The 19,270-nt window shown below is 39.3% G+C and overlaps 1 protein-coding gene across 1 annotated transcript; it reads left to right on the forward strand.

The window, feature by feature from the left end:
- Positions 1-1,750: 1,750 nt before the first annotated feature.
- Positions 1,751-4,693, forward strand: LOC140930945 (bone morphogenetic protein 4-like). The gene is made up of 3 exons (XM_073380666.1): positions 1,751-2,003; positions 2,591-2,996; positions 4,309-4,693. Exons 1-3 carry the CDS (start codon positions 1,751-1,753, stop codon positions 4,691-4,693), a joined length of 1,044 nt encoding a protein of 347 aa, XP_073236767.1.
- Positions 4,694-19,270: the final 14,577 nt, after the last annotated feature.

Raw genomic sequence — 19,270 nt, forward strand, 5'->3', positions numbered from 1 at the left:
TCCGCCCCTGATCTTCCTCGCAAGCACACCCAAGTCATAGCAACAGCAACTCCATAAGTTTTTATCAAGCATTTCAAGTTTCTTTTCTATTTAGTTAGGTTATCTTGTAATGATTCCACAGCTTACATCACAAGAAAAAATCTCGGGGTTTAAAACGGCTTTTGACAGACCGGAATTTATTTGGTCATATCTTAGAGGAGACCTTTAGGAGTGGTTTGTTATGATTCTCGGTAAAATCTTTAAAATGGACGTCTAATTTTAGATGCAATTCAAGAGAGCATTTGTAGCCTAGGGAGTAACCTTGATAACCTTTTTAATTCCGGAGGAAACGTACTCTTCTGTAACCGGCGGAAGAAATGGGTGTAGTTTTCAAGCCATTTCGTCGGTTTGAAAATGAGTTAGGAATTTTGCAACTTTGGGTGTGAAATACGCACGGTACTTTTTAGTCTTTTGTCTAAAGTGTGTCAATTAAGATTATCGTAATATTAGCCTGAAACTGATGGCAATTTGACGGACTTTTTTTTGAAATCGCAAAACCTATGGTTATTTAGTATGTTGAATTGGAAGGAAGCGGGCTGTGCATCCCGGTGGTCCACAAGTTATGAGTTTATGAGAAGTACCACAACATGCAGACATTAAAGAGGCAGAACACAGTTTTACAGATTGTGAATCGCTAACATTCATTGGGTTGCCATTTAAGACTCGTTGCAGGTATAAACTTCAAATTTGACACGGACAAAATGTATTTCTAAGACTTTACTTATCTTATATTAGGCTGAAGGTAAGATTTCGTTCGTTTCCATAGCAACAGGACAATTTAAACAAGCCTAAAATTTTGATTTTAGTAGTTTACGCTAAATCCTCTTATTAAAATTTCTTATGAATTTGCACACAGCTTACGATTAGTAACCCTCTTTTTAATGAAACAATTTAACCAAATTGTATCAAAACGTTTTTGAATTTTTTTAAGAAAACAGCTTTCATGAGAAATATGATTTTGTCACAAAATTCCTTTGTGCAACTTTTATTTTGAGGATTTCATTGACTGAAAAGGGATAACAACAGTATTTCTGCCAAATTTCGTAGGTTAGTTGAGTTAATTTTAAAATATTGTCCTTTGTTTAGCTGCCTATGAAAATTAACAAAAACGAGCTCTCTCACATTGTTCCCTAAATACACATGCTTTACTCTTGTGTGCGCGCTGGGATCACGCGATGTCAAAGGCGATGAAAACAGAGTAAATTTTTTTAAAAACAACTTTTTCTGGGCATATTTCCCGGCTCGTCTGTATATCCTCATGATAAAGATGTTTAACAGTAGAAGGATCTTAAACATTTCTAGAGAAATTAGAACTGTCGAGACTCGTCATCTTCTAGCTGTCTCCTTGGACACGTGATAAAACTCTTTTTTCCGCCCCCTTTGGATAATCATTCCCTTCTGTTTCTTCAAATTACAGCTGATAGATGCTGAACCAATACTAAATTTACCCTTTTACTCCTCTTAGTTATCGGGATAAAAACATTCATTTTGCTTAGAAATAACCCTTCCGCAGGATACATTTCATTCGCCGGCAATAACTAAACACAGTGGAAAATATTTATCACATTCTGTCTATAAAGTCTATAAACAAATGGATAAAATAACAAGCTAACCTAGATAAAAGGCGGGCGCTAAATGTAACCCTTAATCTTTCGCAATTGGGCTGGAAAAGCAAACTTGTCGAACTACCGCTTAGTCGAACTCAAGGAAGATGTGTGCTTCTTTTACCGTACTGCTTCTTTTGCCCATGGTGCTCTTATGCGTAGATGCATCTGACCATCGCAGCGAGCCGATGTTAGTGACTATCAACAAAAGAAACCTCGCTTTGCATTTCAATAGCTCAGAAGAAGACGCCAACGAGGTGTTCTCAAATATTTACAACAATTTGTTTCAAGAGGACGGCACATTGAAGAAGAAAAGGGCTGCAATCAATCCTGATAACGTTCAATGCTATAAAGGAAAAGGTAAGTGATCTAAACTGATCTAATTTATCAGGGAACGGGTGGCCTAAGGGTCGTCCTGTGTTTCAATGTATGTATGATGTACTTCCGATTTAAGACTTAGCTTCTTCAGTCTACTAACCGTCTGCACCTCGTCGCTTATTTTCCATTCCTGCCTTTGAGTGAATTAAATAGAACCTGCGCTAAGATTTTTGTCAAACTGTACCCGATGGTTTTTTATGTTATAGAAACTTTAATTTTATAATAACATTCGGGGCGGGAGGGGGGGTCCCCACACCCGTTTAGGAGCAGGAGCAACTTACACCAATATGACTGTATTTACTAGTACATCGTTGAACACGTTTCCGACGATTGTTTCTTTTTCTGCGCCGGGAATTAGTCTCTATTTGTTCTATTCTAGGGAAAGGAAGTTACTACTGCTATTAGAAAAAGAAAAGAAAGGAGAAGTCGAGTCGGGCAAAAGCCACCATACTGTAATGTACACGCGCTTATCACGCGTAAAATTATGCGCAGTAAGGATGCGCAATGCAATACAAAGGGATAACCTTAAAGAGACTTGCTGCTAATCACTTCCCACATTCTATGCTCAGGTACTGATGAAGCTGGAACCATATCCTTTAATTTCACTGATCTTCACACGCAATACGGCGGAATTATGCAAAAGGCGGAGATTCGACTGAAGCTGACCATCCCAACATCCAAACGGTCTCACCTAGCCTCTCTGTACGATGTCATGACGAAGGAGAAGCTATCCCAAGCCGAAATTGCGCCAGGTGCTGGTCAGCAGTGGCTTACATTTCCAGGCACGCCAGTGCTTTACAAGTGGCTTAAAAAGCCCAGAACCAGCCATGCCATACAGTTAGTGGTGATAGAGAAAAAGATCGATGGAGTTTTGCGACTGTCCACTGAAAAAGAAAGGGGCGTGTTTTACCTGCCACTGTTGGTGATTTATACAGCTAAGCTACTACCAGTGACAACAGGTCGTCAGCAAGGGAGGTACGTATGAGACAAAGATTTGGATTTTGCTGTACTCTTTTTTTTTTTTCAAACATTAGCGAAACGCTTTGATTTTTCCAAGTTAAGGCTATTTTCACGCAATACCTGATAGCTTTTGTGCCTAGTCAGGGGCACCCAACGAGAATATAGTTCAAGAACACTTAAGATAGAATAGTAAAACGTCTTTTAGTATTTAAACGGTAGATACAGGCATATTTTTATCCCCTTAAAATTTTTCATCTGTTCAGATTACCTAGCTGAAAGTCTAGTGATCCGAAAATTATAGAGATCGAAACTTACCTTTTCGAAAATTTCAGCTAGAAAAAAGGCTCCCGAAAATTCTAGGTGACCTGTTTAGGGTAAAAATCCGTTACAAATGAGCAATTGTACCATTTTTTAGAAGTTCGAAAATCCTAGGAGAGGCAGGCAAGCAAGAAATTTTACAACAAATGTTCCGAAAATTCTAGATCTCAAATCGTCTCCCGAACAGATATTTCCCGAAAATTGACGTTGGGTGCCCCTGCCTAGTGCATGCGCAAGAAAACCATACCAGATAGGACTTATGTTCACACGTAAGAACGGTGATTTCGGCGCGATTTCAGTAACGGAGCGAAGCTGCTTTGCTCCGCGATCGTTAAAGTGGAGGGTCACATATCGGATACGAGTTCATACTATAACGGATACTTTTCACGTCGGAACGAAAAGCTTTCCGGTATCAGGGTATTTATGAACATAGCCAAAATGAAAAGCCATATCTTAAATTATATCATTTTCATCTTTACAGAGCAGAGCGCTTCAAATATCAATCTTTTAATACTCAGCTATCATGTTCGCTCATGCGAAAACGCTTTGAATTAGTGGTATTTTCCTCTTAAATCTTAAGACAATTTTCCCACAACTCGGTAAGTATATGGCAATTTTGGACAAGATGATCGAAATGGTTAGTATATTCTTGAGGCAGTACTCAGTTAGGACAGGGCTCCGAGGAAACATTCAAAAATTTAAAATTTATGACAATCCGTAGTGTGATAAAAACAGTATTATGGCTGTAAGATATGAAATTCTCCTCTTGGAACCAATTCACTTTATAACGCATTCGTTCTTGTCCGCCCAACACTTTGGATTAATTTTAAACAAGACTGACGAGTCAGTAAGCCAAATTCGTCCGAAAAGGTTGCAAATGAGAATCTATTTGAACGAGGTTGTTTGAAATATCAAGGGTAAAAAAACGATGAATTTTACATTTATTTCAGTTTAAATAGGTAACTTGTGTAATTGGACTTGTGTATAATATCAGTATTTTTTGTTACAGAGATAGACGCTCTGAAGACGAATCGTCAATGGGGGAAATCACGTGCTCTAAACGTGATCTTTTCTTGAACACCAGCCAGGTCTTTGGAGATTCAGTGGTGTACCCTCTAGCCTACAATGCATACACTTGTGCAGGAAACTGCGAGAGGCCATTCGGCGATAATTATAACCGAGACTCGTTTACAAATTATGCACTTGTGCGATATCGATTTCATACACTGCAGAACAAAACCCACCACAGCTTTGATGTTTTCTGTGTTCCGCTCAGTTACAAAAGTTTTACCGTGATGCACTACGTTAACGAAGCAAAAACTCAAATTGCCATCCGTACTTTTCCAGAGATGATTATCGCGAAGTGCAAATGCGCCATAGAGGAAAAGTCATAGAACTAAGTATCCTCTCCGACTGTAGGCACTCCAAAGCCGAGCCTGAAGCACTTTTCTAAGGGGTAATTACTTGGGAGAAATAGCCATGCTCTTGAAATTTCTAAATAAAAAGGCAATGATATATTTTTTGGACTGTTTAAAAAACGAGCAGGAGTGATAATACACGACTGCGAGTTTTTGAACGGCTTCAAAATCTCTGATATAGATCAACTCATTCTTGCACTAACATTTAGATTTGGGGTTATTTTGGTCTAAAAAATTCGTCGTAAAGTTTAGCCGTGTCATTATCAGATATAAACACACTCGTTGAACATTAATTTCTTTTGTTTTTTCTTTATGCATTATTAATGACTTTTTGAACGACATATAACTGTTGATGATTCACAAACCTTTTTTTTCTCATTGCTCAAGAAAATCTTGAGAAATACTGCATTGGTAGCTATTCTTATAAATCTATCAAAAAGCCTTTTAAAACAGAAATAGAAATTGATGAATTCCCAAATTAGTTAGTTATATATATACACCGTGTAGTCTTAAGAAGTAATATATCTTATGATCTTTAATGAGAAAAAAAGAAAAGAAAAAATAAAGGTTGATTTAGTTTCTTAAAAAGTAATTCCTCTTCGCTGAGAAAATGAAACATAAAAGTTGTGCTTGGTATATACTGAGTTTGATGATTAAAAACAAATTGTGGCTGTCCCAGATTGCAGCCGCTTGTGCCATCATGACAATGCACGCAATTCTCCATTTTCTAACGCATACAACTATTTTTTGTTAACGAGCTGGGAGGAGGGGGGGGGGGGGCGGGGAGGGGGATACTCAACCAATATTTGGGTAGAGGTGAGCGGCTGAGGGTTTGAAACCCTGACCCTGTTAAGGAAAAAAAACCCAAAATACATACCCTGTTTAGGACAACACCCTCAATTTAATTACCCTGTTTGTGCAGGCAGTACCATCATTATCATCATCAATCTTATTACACGAAATCGTAACACTTTTACATGGTCTTCCTAGGAATCATGTGTAGAATTAACCTAAAATACTCTAAGAAACTGCTTGACTATTAATTCAAAAATACAAAAAAAAACTTATCTTATAATAAGAGTTACAATGATTCATGGTGTATTAAAATAATCTTTTCCATGAAATGAAGTTTTAAAAACGTTTTAAGCGAGGCAGGTTTCTATGTCCTGGGTCTGGAGACATAATAATTTAACTCAGAATTTCTAAGATTGCGTGTGTGTACATTTGAGGTGTTGGTAAAGATCGGCCTCAAATACGAAGGGGAAAGATTATTATGGATTTATCACGGCCATTACTGTTTCCAACCTTTCCCCGCCAAGCTCATCCAACAAAACACTTGAGCGAACCTCATAGAAAAGGTGAGAAAAAATTCTAGCAGCCCTGTTCTGCATCTTTCGAGGTTTGAGTGCTAGTCCTTTATTGATATAATCCCATACAGCACTACAGTAATTAAATTTGGCATTACCAGTGTATCGTGCACATCCACTCTAGTATCAAATGGTAAAATAGGACTTACACGCTTTAAGATAGCAAGACCAGTGAATATTTTCTTTGAAGGCGCGAATAGTAATAACGTGTGGCCGTACCAGTTCAGAGTTTCATCAATTTCAACTCCAAAAGATTTATGTTTAATTACTCTTTCTAACGGTATATTATTGACTTTGACTGTGAAGTTTTTAATTATTTATTTGGGATAACTTAAATTGACTCTCTATAAGCATGTATTTAGGTTTCTTAATATTAAAGGTTAATATGTTTGCTGACAACCATGACTGAATTAAATTCACATCATAATTCGTTTTATGGTCAAGGACACATGGGTCCTCTGCAGATGAGGTGAAAGTAGTATCATCTGCATATATTCCATATAAGGGAGAGGTAGTAGCCCCCCCCGGGGGGGGGGGGTAACGAATCCAGAAATTAGCATAAATTGGCCAGTAACTATCGCTACGAAAATCACTCTTGGGGAATGCATGTTTCTTACATTTAATAAACAAAGCAAAATGATCCCATCCGGACATAGTTAATAGTAGAGGAGACTGATTATGAAAGGCGGCACACACGAAATATAAAAAACATCAATACTCCCGTTTATGTTTGATCCCGTCAAATCCCTGACGGCGCAGATTCCTTTGTTTTTTGTTCACAGATTGTGCCTAAACAATTTAATGTGAAAATTTACAAATTAATCAAATTGATAGGAATGCTATTTAAAGTTGTGCACCGTAAAAGCATACAACAAAGGCGTCTGACGAGCTTCACAACCATCCCATTCTATTAAGTAGCACTGGGTCTGAAACCGCCCATGAGTTAAAGTTTTTTGGAAAAAGGGCGCCCAGAAGAATGGGCAAAGAATTAACAGCTGTAGAACTGTTGAAGCAAAGTTCTAAAAACCTTATCAAATCAAATTGACTTGATTTATCTCATTCCCGGAGTCAGCTATTGATAAATATCAGCTGTGTCTAACTTTTTAGTCTGTGGATACAACTGCCAGCCCGCCTGGGATGTAGCCATTAATCTCTCTTCACCAGAACGTTCACGACATATATTTCATTTCTTACTGTTTTTCACAAGATGATATTTTGTTGCTCTCTTCAACGGAAGGTTTTAAGACTCTTTTGATTCAAAGCTTTACCCATTCGCCTCAGAGCCGCCCGTAACCGCCCGTACGGACCCACGTCCTTTCTACCGCTTGTGACGTCACCAGTTTTAACGGTCAAAAACACCTTTGTCCACAAACTTGTGCAGATTGAAGCGATCTTTCAAATCATACTAGAATGAGCAAAATTTATTCAAGGACACCGGAGAAAAAGGAAAAACTCATGTAATTGACCTGAAAATCTCCATGAAAATCTTGTTCCATTGCCCACCTACCTTTCCTTTCACCTAATCCTAAGATCCTAAAAGCTTTCCTAAAAACTATTCCCACCAAAATGAAGGCTACTTAATGCCCAGCAAGAGAAAAAAAATGAGGCAAGAATAGCGTCTTTTAAACCCAGAAACGAAATTTTGCTTTCTGCGCATGCCCGAACTTCGCAAGCTAATATTTTGCATCTGGATCAGAAGGCCGTGAAGAGTACGACCTGTAAACAGTTTTGTGGTAAGTTTTAGCTCTTTATAGCACGACAGTGACCAGAAAACCACTCGACTAGCTTAAAAACGCGTTTTTCGGTAAAATCTCCAGGAGCGAATGAGTTAAGTATCAACCTCTTTTTGTTTGTTTTCCTTGGTTGAACCCCGGGGGGATACTCAACAAAGTTTAATACGAGGATGCTCCGCCCCGAGGTCTAACCCCTTTACCCTTTTATATACTATTTTTGAGAGAAAGGGTACCCGATTCCTATACCTTCAATTGAGAAATGGTACCATTTTCACATACCTAATTTAGAACTATCTACTCCCCCCCCCCCCCCCCCTACTTTAACTGCTGTAATTGCAATGTCTTTAAAATACGAATAAATCATAAAACCAGAACGTTTACTTGACTTTTACACAGCCGTAAAACGCATCCGTGTTAGTCCTCTTGGGACTTTTTACCGCGCCACCGAAATGACAAATTTCCCTACCCTTCCAAACACTTCAATAAAGAGAAATCTCTACCCTTTCATACACCTGAAGCCTGAAAAAGATACCCCTATCCGACGGAGCCATCATAGGGATCGAATACTCCTTCCCCAGGGTAAGACGCGGGGCAACATTTCATAATTATAGTCTCCTAGGCAGTTGTTATTTAACAACAAAAAGCAAAAACAGATGAAAAGTACCGTAAATGATGACGCCCACTCTCAAATAAACACCTCATTTCCTCATGTCTAATAAACGCCCCCTCCCTCCTTACGCCTTTGACTATGTATTTGACGTCCCTTTGTATAAACGCCCCTCCCCCCTCTTTGATAGACGCCCCTCCCCCCTCCCCCACCGACAATTACTTCAAAATGCCAGGAATAAGCAAAACGAAAGAAAAGGTTTCAATTTCTTCAGTTTCTTTTTTGATTAGCAAGAGTTTGCGCATCGAAAGTTGACGAGTTAAAAAACACATTGACCTAAACGGCAATGACTTTTGTCTCTTGTTTACATACTGTGGTGATATATTCGCCGAATGCATTTTAGTTTTTTGGCGTTTGTTTGTTGGTTGATTACAGTTATAAATGTCTCTCTCTCTTTAAAACGCCTCGTATCTATTCCTTACACCTCACCCCCCACCCCGAAAAGGTTGTTAAACGCTCACCGATACAATCACCAGTATGTCTAAGTTCTGCTCCCCAGATACCCTCAATGTTCGCCTCGGGCTGGGGAAATAAATTAAAACCTAGCGTTTCCCTTGAGGCTGGTAATTTTGTGCTGTGTTATACCTACTAACTCTACTAACTCCAAAATGATATACAATTTTGTCCAATTGTACAGAATTTTTTTTTATAGATTTAAGAAAATGAGAACCTGATTCAAATTAGGCTAAATGGGTTCTTCTACAGAGGGAGCCTGACAGCAATTTTCACCTAACAGGTTTCTTAAGAAGCAGGTTCTTTGTCGCGGGTTTTTTACTGTTTACCCAAATCTGGTGGTCCAGAAAAGAAACAAATGTTGGAGTTTTTCTTTCTGATTTTTTTTTTTTTTACAGTATTTACCAAAAGTCGAGGAAATGGTCAATAGAGACTGATCTTGAAACGTCGAAGTGGAATCGTGTAAAATGCTCAGCTGAATGCTCAAAGTACTGAATTGAAGTAATTACTGTAACCTTGTACGTGGTTGCATCCGCTATAGAGAGTGTGGCTAGTGGGCCCTTTCAAATTATTCCATTTTTATACATAATGGTAAGAAGGCAAACATCTGGGTGGAGCTGGATATAAACAGAGAATCCTTATCTAAACTCGTCATACTGTGAAAGGTTTGAACCCAGAAGGTACGTGGATCCGGCATGATCGTCCGGGTGAACGTAGTCCTGAATAGAGCTGGTGTTGACAGTGACTGACGTTTCGACAACCTGTGCAGTAGTCATCCTCAGTCACTTTGATTCAGTCGGAAAATGACTACTGCATAGGTTGTCGAAACGCCAGTCACTGACAACCACAACAGTCCTATTCAGGACTACGTTCACCCGGACGATCATGCTCCATATGCTTTTAAACTAGTTATGTACACATAATAGACACGGCGTTCCTTTTTAACTCACTTTATTTCAGTTAGTTTAACGAGGTTACAGGATCCATTACGATTATACTCTGATTTACATTGTAATATCAGGCTATTAAGGTAAGTTATTATTCATTCAAAATATTTCCCTGATTCTGATTGGCTAAAAGCACACGCGTAATTCACCATAACCAGGTAATGATGACCAAATTTGGAAGAATTTTGTGTTTAATGAGGAAATGACGTCAAAAATGCAGCCCGCTACAGGTAAAGGTACCTTTACTGAGAAGATCTGGGGACGAGGTTGAGTTGTTTTGGTTGTGAAAACAAAAAAAGGCGGGCATTTCACTCGTTTCAAGAGTAAGAACTAGGCGAAATTATAGCTAAAAACATGGCAAGAACAGCAAGAACACAACTTGAAGGGCGACATCTGGTATTTGGAGAATATTTGTGGAGCTGAACAACCCTAAACGTGCACTACCGAAGGTGAACTTAACATCGATGGAGGTAAGCTTGTTTTAGCCATGTTTTTAAACTAGGAATTATTTTGAATAAATAATAAAACAATTATTGAATTCGGCTTTCGTATCATATGAAGAATTATGGAGATCTCGGGGGATGTGATTCGCCTCGCCCTATGGCCTCGACGGATAACACCCTCCTCGATCTCCATGATTCTTCATAAGATACTCAGCCTCATTCGATTAATTAATTGTTAAATATACGTATAATTATTCACTTTCTTTGTTATAATGTTTAAATGGTCATATATAGGGCCGACAAAGAAACACTTCTTGGATTAGGTTATTGTGATATCAGAAATAATAACCACTTATCGATCGAGACCTTATCTTATCGATCGAATACTGAATTGTTTTTCATACATTGTTTAAAAACATAACCGCCGACAAATACTGTCGCATGGAACACAATTGGACATTGCTCTTGGAAATCATTCATTGCGCACGCGCAACTTAGGTTGCTGATTTCCTAATTAAACTGTAGACTCTAAGCCAATGAAAAGGCAGATAGTGAGAAAATGTGTGAAAATAAATAACAAATCCTTAATAATAAATAGAGTCTCCATGGGAATAAGTAGGGTGTATGAAGAAATGGGAGGAAAAAAATACACGCCTACAGCTTTTCCAAGGGACATTGTTCGACGGTCTTCTCAAAAAGGTTTTGTAGAGGTTTTCAATGTGTGTCAAAAGTTGATCAGGCCATTTCCGAGTTCCAAAAATCCTTAATTTCCAAAGACAAAACCTTTCCTGTGAAAATGAGTTTGATTTCCATCGAAAAGAAGGACAATTTTCATCTCAAAAACCTCGTAGTAATCCACGCTTTGAGCAAGAGGCTTGGGAAAACTCAGAATGAGCCATATTTCCCGACTGCTTTACTTTGCCTCGCTACGCACTGTGATTGATTGAAAAAAGGGGTGCCTATGTCTTAAAATTTCCACCCGATCACCGTAGCCTTTGTTGAATTCTATTTAGTTTAACGAAATTAAAATTGCTCAGTTTGTTGTTGCTGTTGTTGTTACAAAACAATTAGACAGCCTTATCCGGATGCCATTTCGAAATGAAAGGGTAGCAGGGAGTTGATGGTATGCAAAGAAGTGGATTGTATCGGAACTAAGAAAAGGCGTGTGCACACAATTAAGCCTGTTCTGGTGTCCTTGTAATCGCAACGATCATATGGAAACCAGGCTTTAGCAAAACAACAACTCTGCAGGGGCAGCACGTTTTTTTTTGTAAATTAATTTGCCTTCACTACTCGACTTACCGACGTAACAATGCCCAATTTCACGTTTTATGGAGGACATAAACAAAGGACCAAGAATTTTTTCTTTCTCTTTCTAAACTTAAGTGCGGCCTCTTGATCCAAGAAATCAGCTCCTGGGAATTCGCCCACATTTGACATTTTCAGCGGATTGGAATTAACAAGACAAATTTGAAAAAAGGAGAATTCATTTTAAAAGTGACGTTTGAAATCGCCTCCGTCGCCGTCGTCGATGCTTAAGCTCCCTAATGATGTGTGAACCCACCCTTTTCAGTTTAAGTATCCACTTCAGAATTTGAACACGAAACCATTGCCCAAAATGCAAGATACTAGGGCACCACCACAGACTTAACTGAGTGCACACTTCTTTTCTTAATTCCCATACAATTCACTGTTTTGTATACCCACACCTCCCTGCTGCCCTTACATTTCGAAATGGCATCTGATTAGGCGACACAGTTACATATCCGGTACCCAAGGAATGAGCAAGAAATAATAATAATAATAATAATAATAATAATAATAATAATAATAATAATAATAATATAAAAGGATGAAAACAGTTTTCGATCACTGGAAAATTCAGAAAATCTGGGCCGGGTTGTTCAAAGCAGGATAAAGATAACCCGGGGTTTGTGCGAAATTTGAATTCAGATATGAAAGCTTAAAAAGCATATTCACTTTTATTCTTTTTGCGTACAATTTGATGATTGGATGCTCTAAAAAGAATAGAGAAAATTATCGGGGAAAATGCTTTTGAACAAAAGAAAAAGAAACCCAGGGTTAAAAATTAATCCTGGGTTAGCGCTAATCGACCTTCGAACAACTGGGCCCTGCATTAGGAATGCCTGATAACAACAGTGTGTTTACTTAGGGAAACACGACCATTTGTCAGAAATGGCTGACTGCAGACCAGATCAGTCGTCAGGAGAATTTCACAATAAACCAGGGCTATCTAATCCAGCCAGGTACAAGGTATGCAGGGCAGTGATGGGTTTCAGTGCAACTTTCAAAAACATACCAGACAGTATTTCATTTTCAAAATGACCGGGTGTGGTCTGCAAGTTTTGACATTTGGAAAGAGCTCTTATTAGGGACAGGTCATCATTTATCGCCGGGGGGGGGGCGGAGGATTTGGGACTAAACAAGGTGAAATTTAGCAGATCCCCCCTTTGAATGTTACTACACCGAAGTGATCCTCCCTAATAACATTTGATGACTTTCGCGATTCCCCCCCCCATGTCTTCATTTTCCAAGCAAATTTGAGTGCCCCCACCCCCTCTGAATCGTTCCCCACCCCACCCCAAGCTATAGATAATGACCGGTCCTTATTACCTGAAGGTCAAGTGTGAGGCACTTCTCAAAGCGTTGACGAGTTTGCGCAAACAATTAACCAGCGCATTGCGAAAGTACTGCAGCTTCCAGCAGAAAATGAAAGGATGAACTGCAGCGCTCAGAGACGTAAAAGATGCGGCAATTTTCACAGAGCGCTTGAAAGACGGTGAAGATGGTGGCACAATCGCTGGCAATATGACAATGGGGGCCCAACACGACACTGTTGCTAACACTGCCATGGCAACCGTTGTAGCTGATTTGCTCAAAAGAGGCATTCTTTGGCGCTGGGACCCTGCGGGGTACTGACGAGCAATCTTTTGACTCTCTTGCCTGGCAAAGCAATATATGTATAAGTGTAGACTCACGATGGCTGCCATGAGGACTGCAACGTAGAAAATGCTGTACCACGGTGTGCGTGTGAACGCGAGAGGGAGGGTGAGAGCTACTGCAATGAACCACTGAGTACAGAACGTAGCGGCGGCGATGTACTTCTTGCACATCCAGTTGGTGTAGTGGTATGGAAAACGGATGTAAATGAAGCGCTCTAGAAAGACGATCAGCTCTCCGTTCAAGGATGCCAAGAAAAGACAAAAGCCCATTACCCCCCTGGCATTTTCGAAAGTTGTACTAGCAGCATGATGGATATCCCAGATATACATGGGTACGTACACAGAGCAGATGAGGGCATCACACACGGACAGACTGATCAGCAATACTGCTGTGAAGCTCTCTCGCAGTTGCTTTGTTGAAAGAACAGCAAGGGTTAGGAGCAAGTTGGAAACAGTTCCTATCGATGAAATGGCGCTACTCGCCACAGTCAAGCCAATCACTTCTCCTTCTGTCAATCCATAATGGTCGAAACTGGTGTCGTTGGTTGCAATTGCTGGACTATTAGACATGTCTCAAGGTCCAGGCAAGATATCAAGCGGACCTGATTTAACGCTGCCTTTACTGAAAGCGGATTCAGTTTAAGAATAAGCTCCCTTTCTGGATCATGCAAGGAATAGTCGAGTATCCTGTGTTTCCTAACAACGATCCTGAATTTTTGCAGCAAGATTTTGAAGTGTTGTTCGATACAAGCCAACTGAAACGACTAAAATGACATTAATGGGACCACACTATTTATCAAAAAAGAGAGAATGAAGGAAGTGTAGTGTTATAAACATCCTTATATCGATAATACCTTTTATCAAGCGTTTCCGAGTTTAAATGTTGGGTAGTTAAAAGAGGTGATACTTTATTTATAGTATCATTATTACGTAACTTTTTTGCGAGACTTAGCGCGTGGTACCGTGTTGGGAAAGTTTTTTTCCTCCGGTAAACTCCAAGTTTTATCTTCAATAGAAAGAAATTCTGATTAAGTGTATTGCCAAGCCGCCCAAAAACTGCACCAAAAATCTAATACAAGGACCGATAGATTGGACAATAACAGAAACTCTGTTAAATATGTGGGATCTGGTTTTCAGTTCGCTGTACAACAGGAAGTTTGATTCAGTTATACAAACACAACCCCTTTACACGACCCTTTTCAAACCCCCTTTTCACGCGGCTTCATAACTTTTCTTCACTGACATAAAAACCAGAGCTAGTTTGATTCAGTCATTCAAAGACACTCCTTTTTCACGCCCCTTTTGACACTTCTTTTTCAGGTGGCTTCATAACTTTTCTTACATAACAACCAGAGCTGTAGCTTGATTCAGTTATACAAAGGCACTCTTTTTTCACGCCCCTTTTGACACCCTTTTGCCACTCCGCTTCATAATTTTTCTTACATAACAACCAGAGCTAGTTTGATTCTGTCATTCAAAAACCTTCATTTTTCAAGCCCCACACCCCTTTTCAGGTGGCTTTATAACTTTTCTTACATCACAAACAGAGTTACTACACTCTTCGCAAAGTAATTTACTTTTTACATAAAGTAAACCCTTAATATCAACCGCCAACTGAAAAAAGACTTTCCGAAATTCAATCTGTACTCGTGCAATGCAAATAAAAAATTTCAAGAACTGTACCAACTGCATTGGAGGGAAAATTTATTGTCCGCTTATAGATAAAATGGATTAAGCCACCTCCTCTCTTCATAAAACAGAAATTTTGAATCTCAATTTATATCGAAGTCACCAATGTAACATATCAACCCAGTTGACTTGAAGTAGCATTCTTAGTTCGCTTGCCTTTGGCTCACCACCGATGTATATTTGGACCGACCTGAACAACGTATCTATAACACTAATGAACAAATTCCGGATAACACTGTGGTTTCAAAGTGATCCCTTTATTTGAATTTCTAAATTTCTTACTCTTTTCATAGTATTCAACTCCACACATGTTCAATTCTCAAGCCCTCCCACCATGCTTTCAATTTTTTTTTGTCAAAAAAAAAAAAAAACTGGCTTCTCCATTTGCGTAACATTTTTTGTTAAGTTTTTATTCCTCAATTAAATCTAAGCGAAATGATCACCAAAAGCAGTTTATCCAAACAAGTGCCATATGTCAATGTCAGGAATGAAAAGCTTTTCTTGGCGTTTTCTTCCTAGGGTAATTTTACCCAGGTAATCCTAGTCGATCCCGACTTCCAGCTCTTGAACGAGGTTATGAAATGGCAAATTCAAATGAGAATAAGATTCTCTTTTCTCTTTTCCATAAATTCGCATAATTTTATTTTTGAATCATTGGTTTGACCACCGAAAAAGGTGATAACAAACCAAAGGGCGATGTGGGGCCTTTAACCCTCCCTACCCCGATTTTACGAAAATGACATTTTACTTTGTTTCTGGCGAAATATGTAACATTGTTTAGAGGGAAGGGGAGGGGAGGATTGCAGCCCCCTACCTTTAACTAGAACTGTCGCGCCATCCCTGGTTTAACGACAACAGTCAGTCAACAGTTAATAAGGACACTCATTTTTCAAGCCGGGGTTTTTAGTGAGAGCGTGGAAAAGAAAGATTAGAAAACAAGCGGTAATCAGTGAAAAATACCAGTTAAAAGCTCTTGGTCAGGTTTACCAAGTAAGTCTTTTCGAAGTATCAATTTGCTTCGAAAGGAACAAATTTAAGCTTTCTCTGCCATGAACAATAATGTCGCTTAACGAGTCGCTTTGGAAATCGTTATTTTTTTATTCATTCGCATCTGCTCTGGTTAATTAGTAAGTTCCTCTCTTAGCACATCCTGTAATATTCAAATCAAAGCAAAGTGATCACGCAGTTTGTTTTTCTCATTATTTTCTGTTTCCATGAATCGACCCAGAAAAATATATTTATTCCATAAATAAGAGAAAAGAAAGCAGCATTTTTGCAACTATTTTTTTAAACATTTTTATTGACGACAAATTAACAACGTTAATACACAGCAATAGACAGTAAAAAAGTAAATAAATAAGTCAGTAAGAAAACTTAATTACAGCTTGAACACACAAAAAAACAAATACACAAAAAATAAAATAATATATAGATTTAGCCAGGGCTAAAAGATAAAAGCGAAGCTCTGGTTAATAATACTTATAAACGAAAAAAAAAAAAAATCGTATCAGGCTAAAAGGGGACGGCAATGAAAATGGCATCAAGATCAATAGGTCTAATTAGCACAAAAACAAATCATTGCACGTGCAGCACACTTTTTTTTCTAATTAGCCAAAAAAAAAACAAATTTGTTTGTGTAACACCCTTTTTTGTCTTTATTTGCCATTGTTTTGCACGACTACAATGCCGTTTTGTACGAGCAAAACGTCAAACGTCCTAGTTACACATTATTTTTATGAAGGAATTGTGGTATGTGCTTACCGAAGATTTTGTTTCCTGTGTTCATGCTCGCTTTTATTTTTTCACTGCCGCCTTTTTTCACCTGGCCGCTAACATTTCCCATTTTCTCATCGCCGCCATGAAATTTTCATGTTTTTCTTTCAACCAAATTCGTCTCCCTAGCTCTTTCTCTGTTATCCACGTGAGTTTAAACATAAAAAAATAACGGCGAAAAAGACACGACTTTGTTGCTGTCTTTTTTCTCCCTAAAAGTCCGGGCGGCCATGCGATTTTCTTCCGTTGCATTTGGGTTGCCATAACTGATTGAGTTATTTTATATTGGTGCGCCTGTGGTGACGACGGACGGTCGGTCGGTCGGTCTGGCGGGCGGTGTACGGTCACGTGATTACCAAATTTTAGGATGGGTAGATTTACTTAGCTATCGCGCGCGAGAAGCTCCGCTAAAATAAATATAACAATAGAAATAAAAAGTATTGGAGGATAAAAGCCAAAAAGAAACAAACTTTTAAAAAAAAAAATTAAAAAACCACCAAGATTTTAACACTTATGATTTTGCGTCATCCTAATAGGCCCTTTCCAGCTTGCTAGTCATTCACGTGGTACAAAACTGCCAAGGGACGCTCTGAGACAAGAAACACAAAAGGCTTACTTCATTTTAAATGGTAATTTGCCACGTGTATGACTGGCTGCAAAGGGCTTGTTTTGACCAACAGTCCACGTTTGAACTCCGGCATCAAAATTACAACATGACTACGAAGCTTTGTGGTCATATTTCTATATTTGATGTGGCTTTCTTTGTGCTCAAGTCTCTTGCGAGACAACGGAGTCGTGAAAAATTTGCGATTTTTCTCTGTAAAGCCTCAGATTCATGTTAGAATTGTAATAGATTCTCACCGGGAGCCCCTACTCGCAAACGCCTCGAGCTAGAGATGAGTTATGGGAAGAGGCGAGCCCGGAGGCGAAAAGGAGCGGGAGCTAAGGCGCCAGAGTGTGCCATCGCTGCATGGAGGAGGGTGGGGCGACAAACTAGGTGTCTTGCGTCCGTTTTAACGGAAAGAGCAATAAACGGCATAAAAACAGGTCAATTAATACTAAACTCACAAATATATACGCAACGAGTTCCCCCGCGGATCCACAGACTCGCTGGAATTTAAATGCACGGGTCCCAAGGGCACAGGGAGCGCTTGTGCGTGACGGCTCCCACTGTGAATATTGATATATCAAAAGTGGGCTATTTTGAGCATTAACCACAAGGGACTGCAAAGGACCGAATTTAATATGTCTATTTTGAGTTATTTTGAGCGGCTTTCACGCCATTCTCGTTCCCAAGGTCCTTTCCTTTTTTTGATCACGTGCAGTTCGTTACAAGCAACGATGACGATATTTGACCACAACTACCAGAATTCATTTCGGTTTTGCTTTGCCATTTAAATTCGTCAATGCCGCTGAGGATTAAAGAACAATAGCCTTAATTTGCACAAGAAAACAACAAACTCAAGGATTCTGGGAGTTGTAGTAAAATGACGTAATCGTGCAATTGTCCTATTGGCAGAGCAAAAACCAAAGGGTGAGTGATTTGCCCTTCTTATACTTCCAGTCCCGAACGCCGTAGTCAAGCACTCTTGTATAAATGCGTGGAAGTACTCTCATTCCCTAGAGACATGATAGAGAACATCTGATCAGACGCACGCGTAGGTGAGAAAAAGAAAGGTCTAAGCGGAAATCCAGACGCTTCCTGCGTCCTGTGATCATTTTTTGTGGGGGACTGTGTAGCAGGCAGGGAAAGGGGGGACCACCGTATGTCCCTTCCCCTTTAACCGTCTGATTCCCGGCCGGATCAACACTCACTGGGGATCTTAAAATAACTAATGTGCTGTCTTTGTTTCACCCCTGCTAAACTTCAAGCAAGCTCTCCAGTTGTAGGCTGCGAGAGAACGCGCGAGCGAACGGCGAAGGCGCGAGGGACAGGAGAAACTCGAGTTTCCTTTCTCGCGCGGCTCTCGTGTGACTTCTAGCGATTCTTACCCCAAATGGAGAATTTACTCGCAGGCTACACTCCTGCAAATGGCTGGACCTTCTGCTTCTCAGATAAGGGCAAAAGAGATAAGGTGCATAAGATAAGGTGCAAAAGCACTTGAATATTGCCGGACACAAAGGAACGTAAAATAGTTACTAAGGACATACCACCATTAGCATCACATAAAACTCATCTCTCATCTTGCAGACCTTTTGCAAAAGCTCACACTCTAATGATACAGTTTGTTGGTAAGTCCCTGGCAAAACTAAATTACAGATTTTCGACTTATGGTTCGTTCAACTTCAGACAAACAAATTTCAAGGACTATTCGAGGATTTTTCAAGGACAAATTACAGTTTTCAAGGACTAAGATTTATTAAATAAATCGGCATTCTTTAACCCCCTTTGATCACCCTATTGGCTAAAACACGTCATGGAGTCATTTACGAATTTTACTTCTTTGGCTGATTTACAGAGTTAGATTTTATTGTTTTTGCACCATTTACATATTGTTTACATTGGAATTTTAATTTG

This window comes from Porites lutea, chromosome 1, assembly GCF_958299795.1.
Source record: "Porites lutea chromosome 1, jaPorLute2.1, whole genome shotgun sequence".
NCBI lineage: Eukaryota > Metazoa > Cnidaria > Anthozoa > Scleractinia > Poritidae > Porites > Porites lutea.

Coding starts and splice junctions, on each gene's coding strand:
- LOC140930945 (XM_073380666.1), top strand. CDS start 1,751: ATGTGTGCTTCTTTTACCGTACTGCTTCTTTTGCCCATGGTGCTCTTA. Junction 2,004..2,590: donor TCAATGCTATAAAGGAAAAG/GTAAGTGATCTA, acceptor TTCTATGCTCAG/GTACTGATGAAGCTGGAACC. Junction 2,997..4,308: donor ACAGGTCGTCAGCAAGGGAG/GTACGTATGAGA, acceptor TTTTTGTTACAG/AGATAGACGCTCTGAAGACG.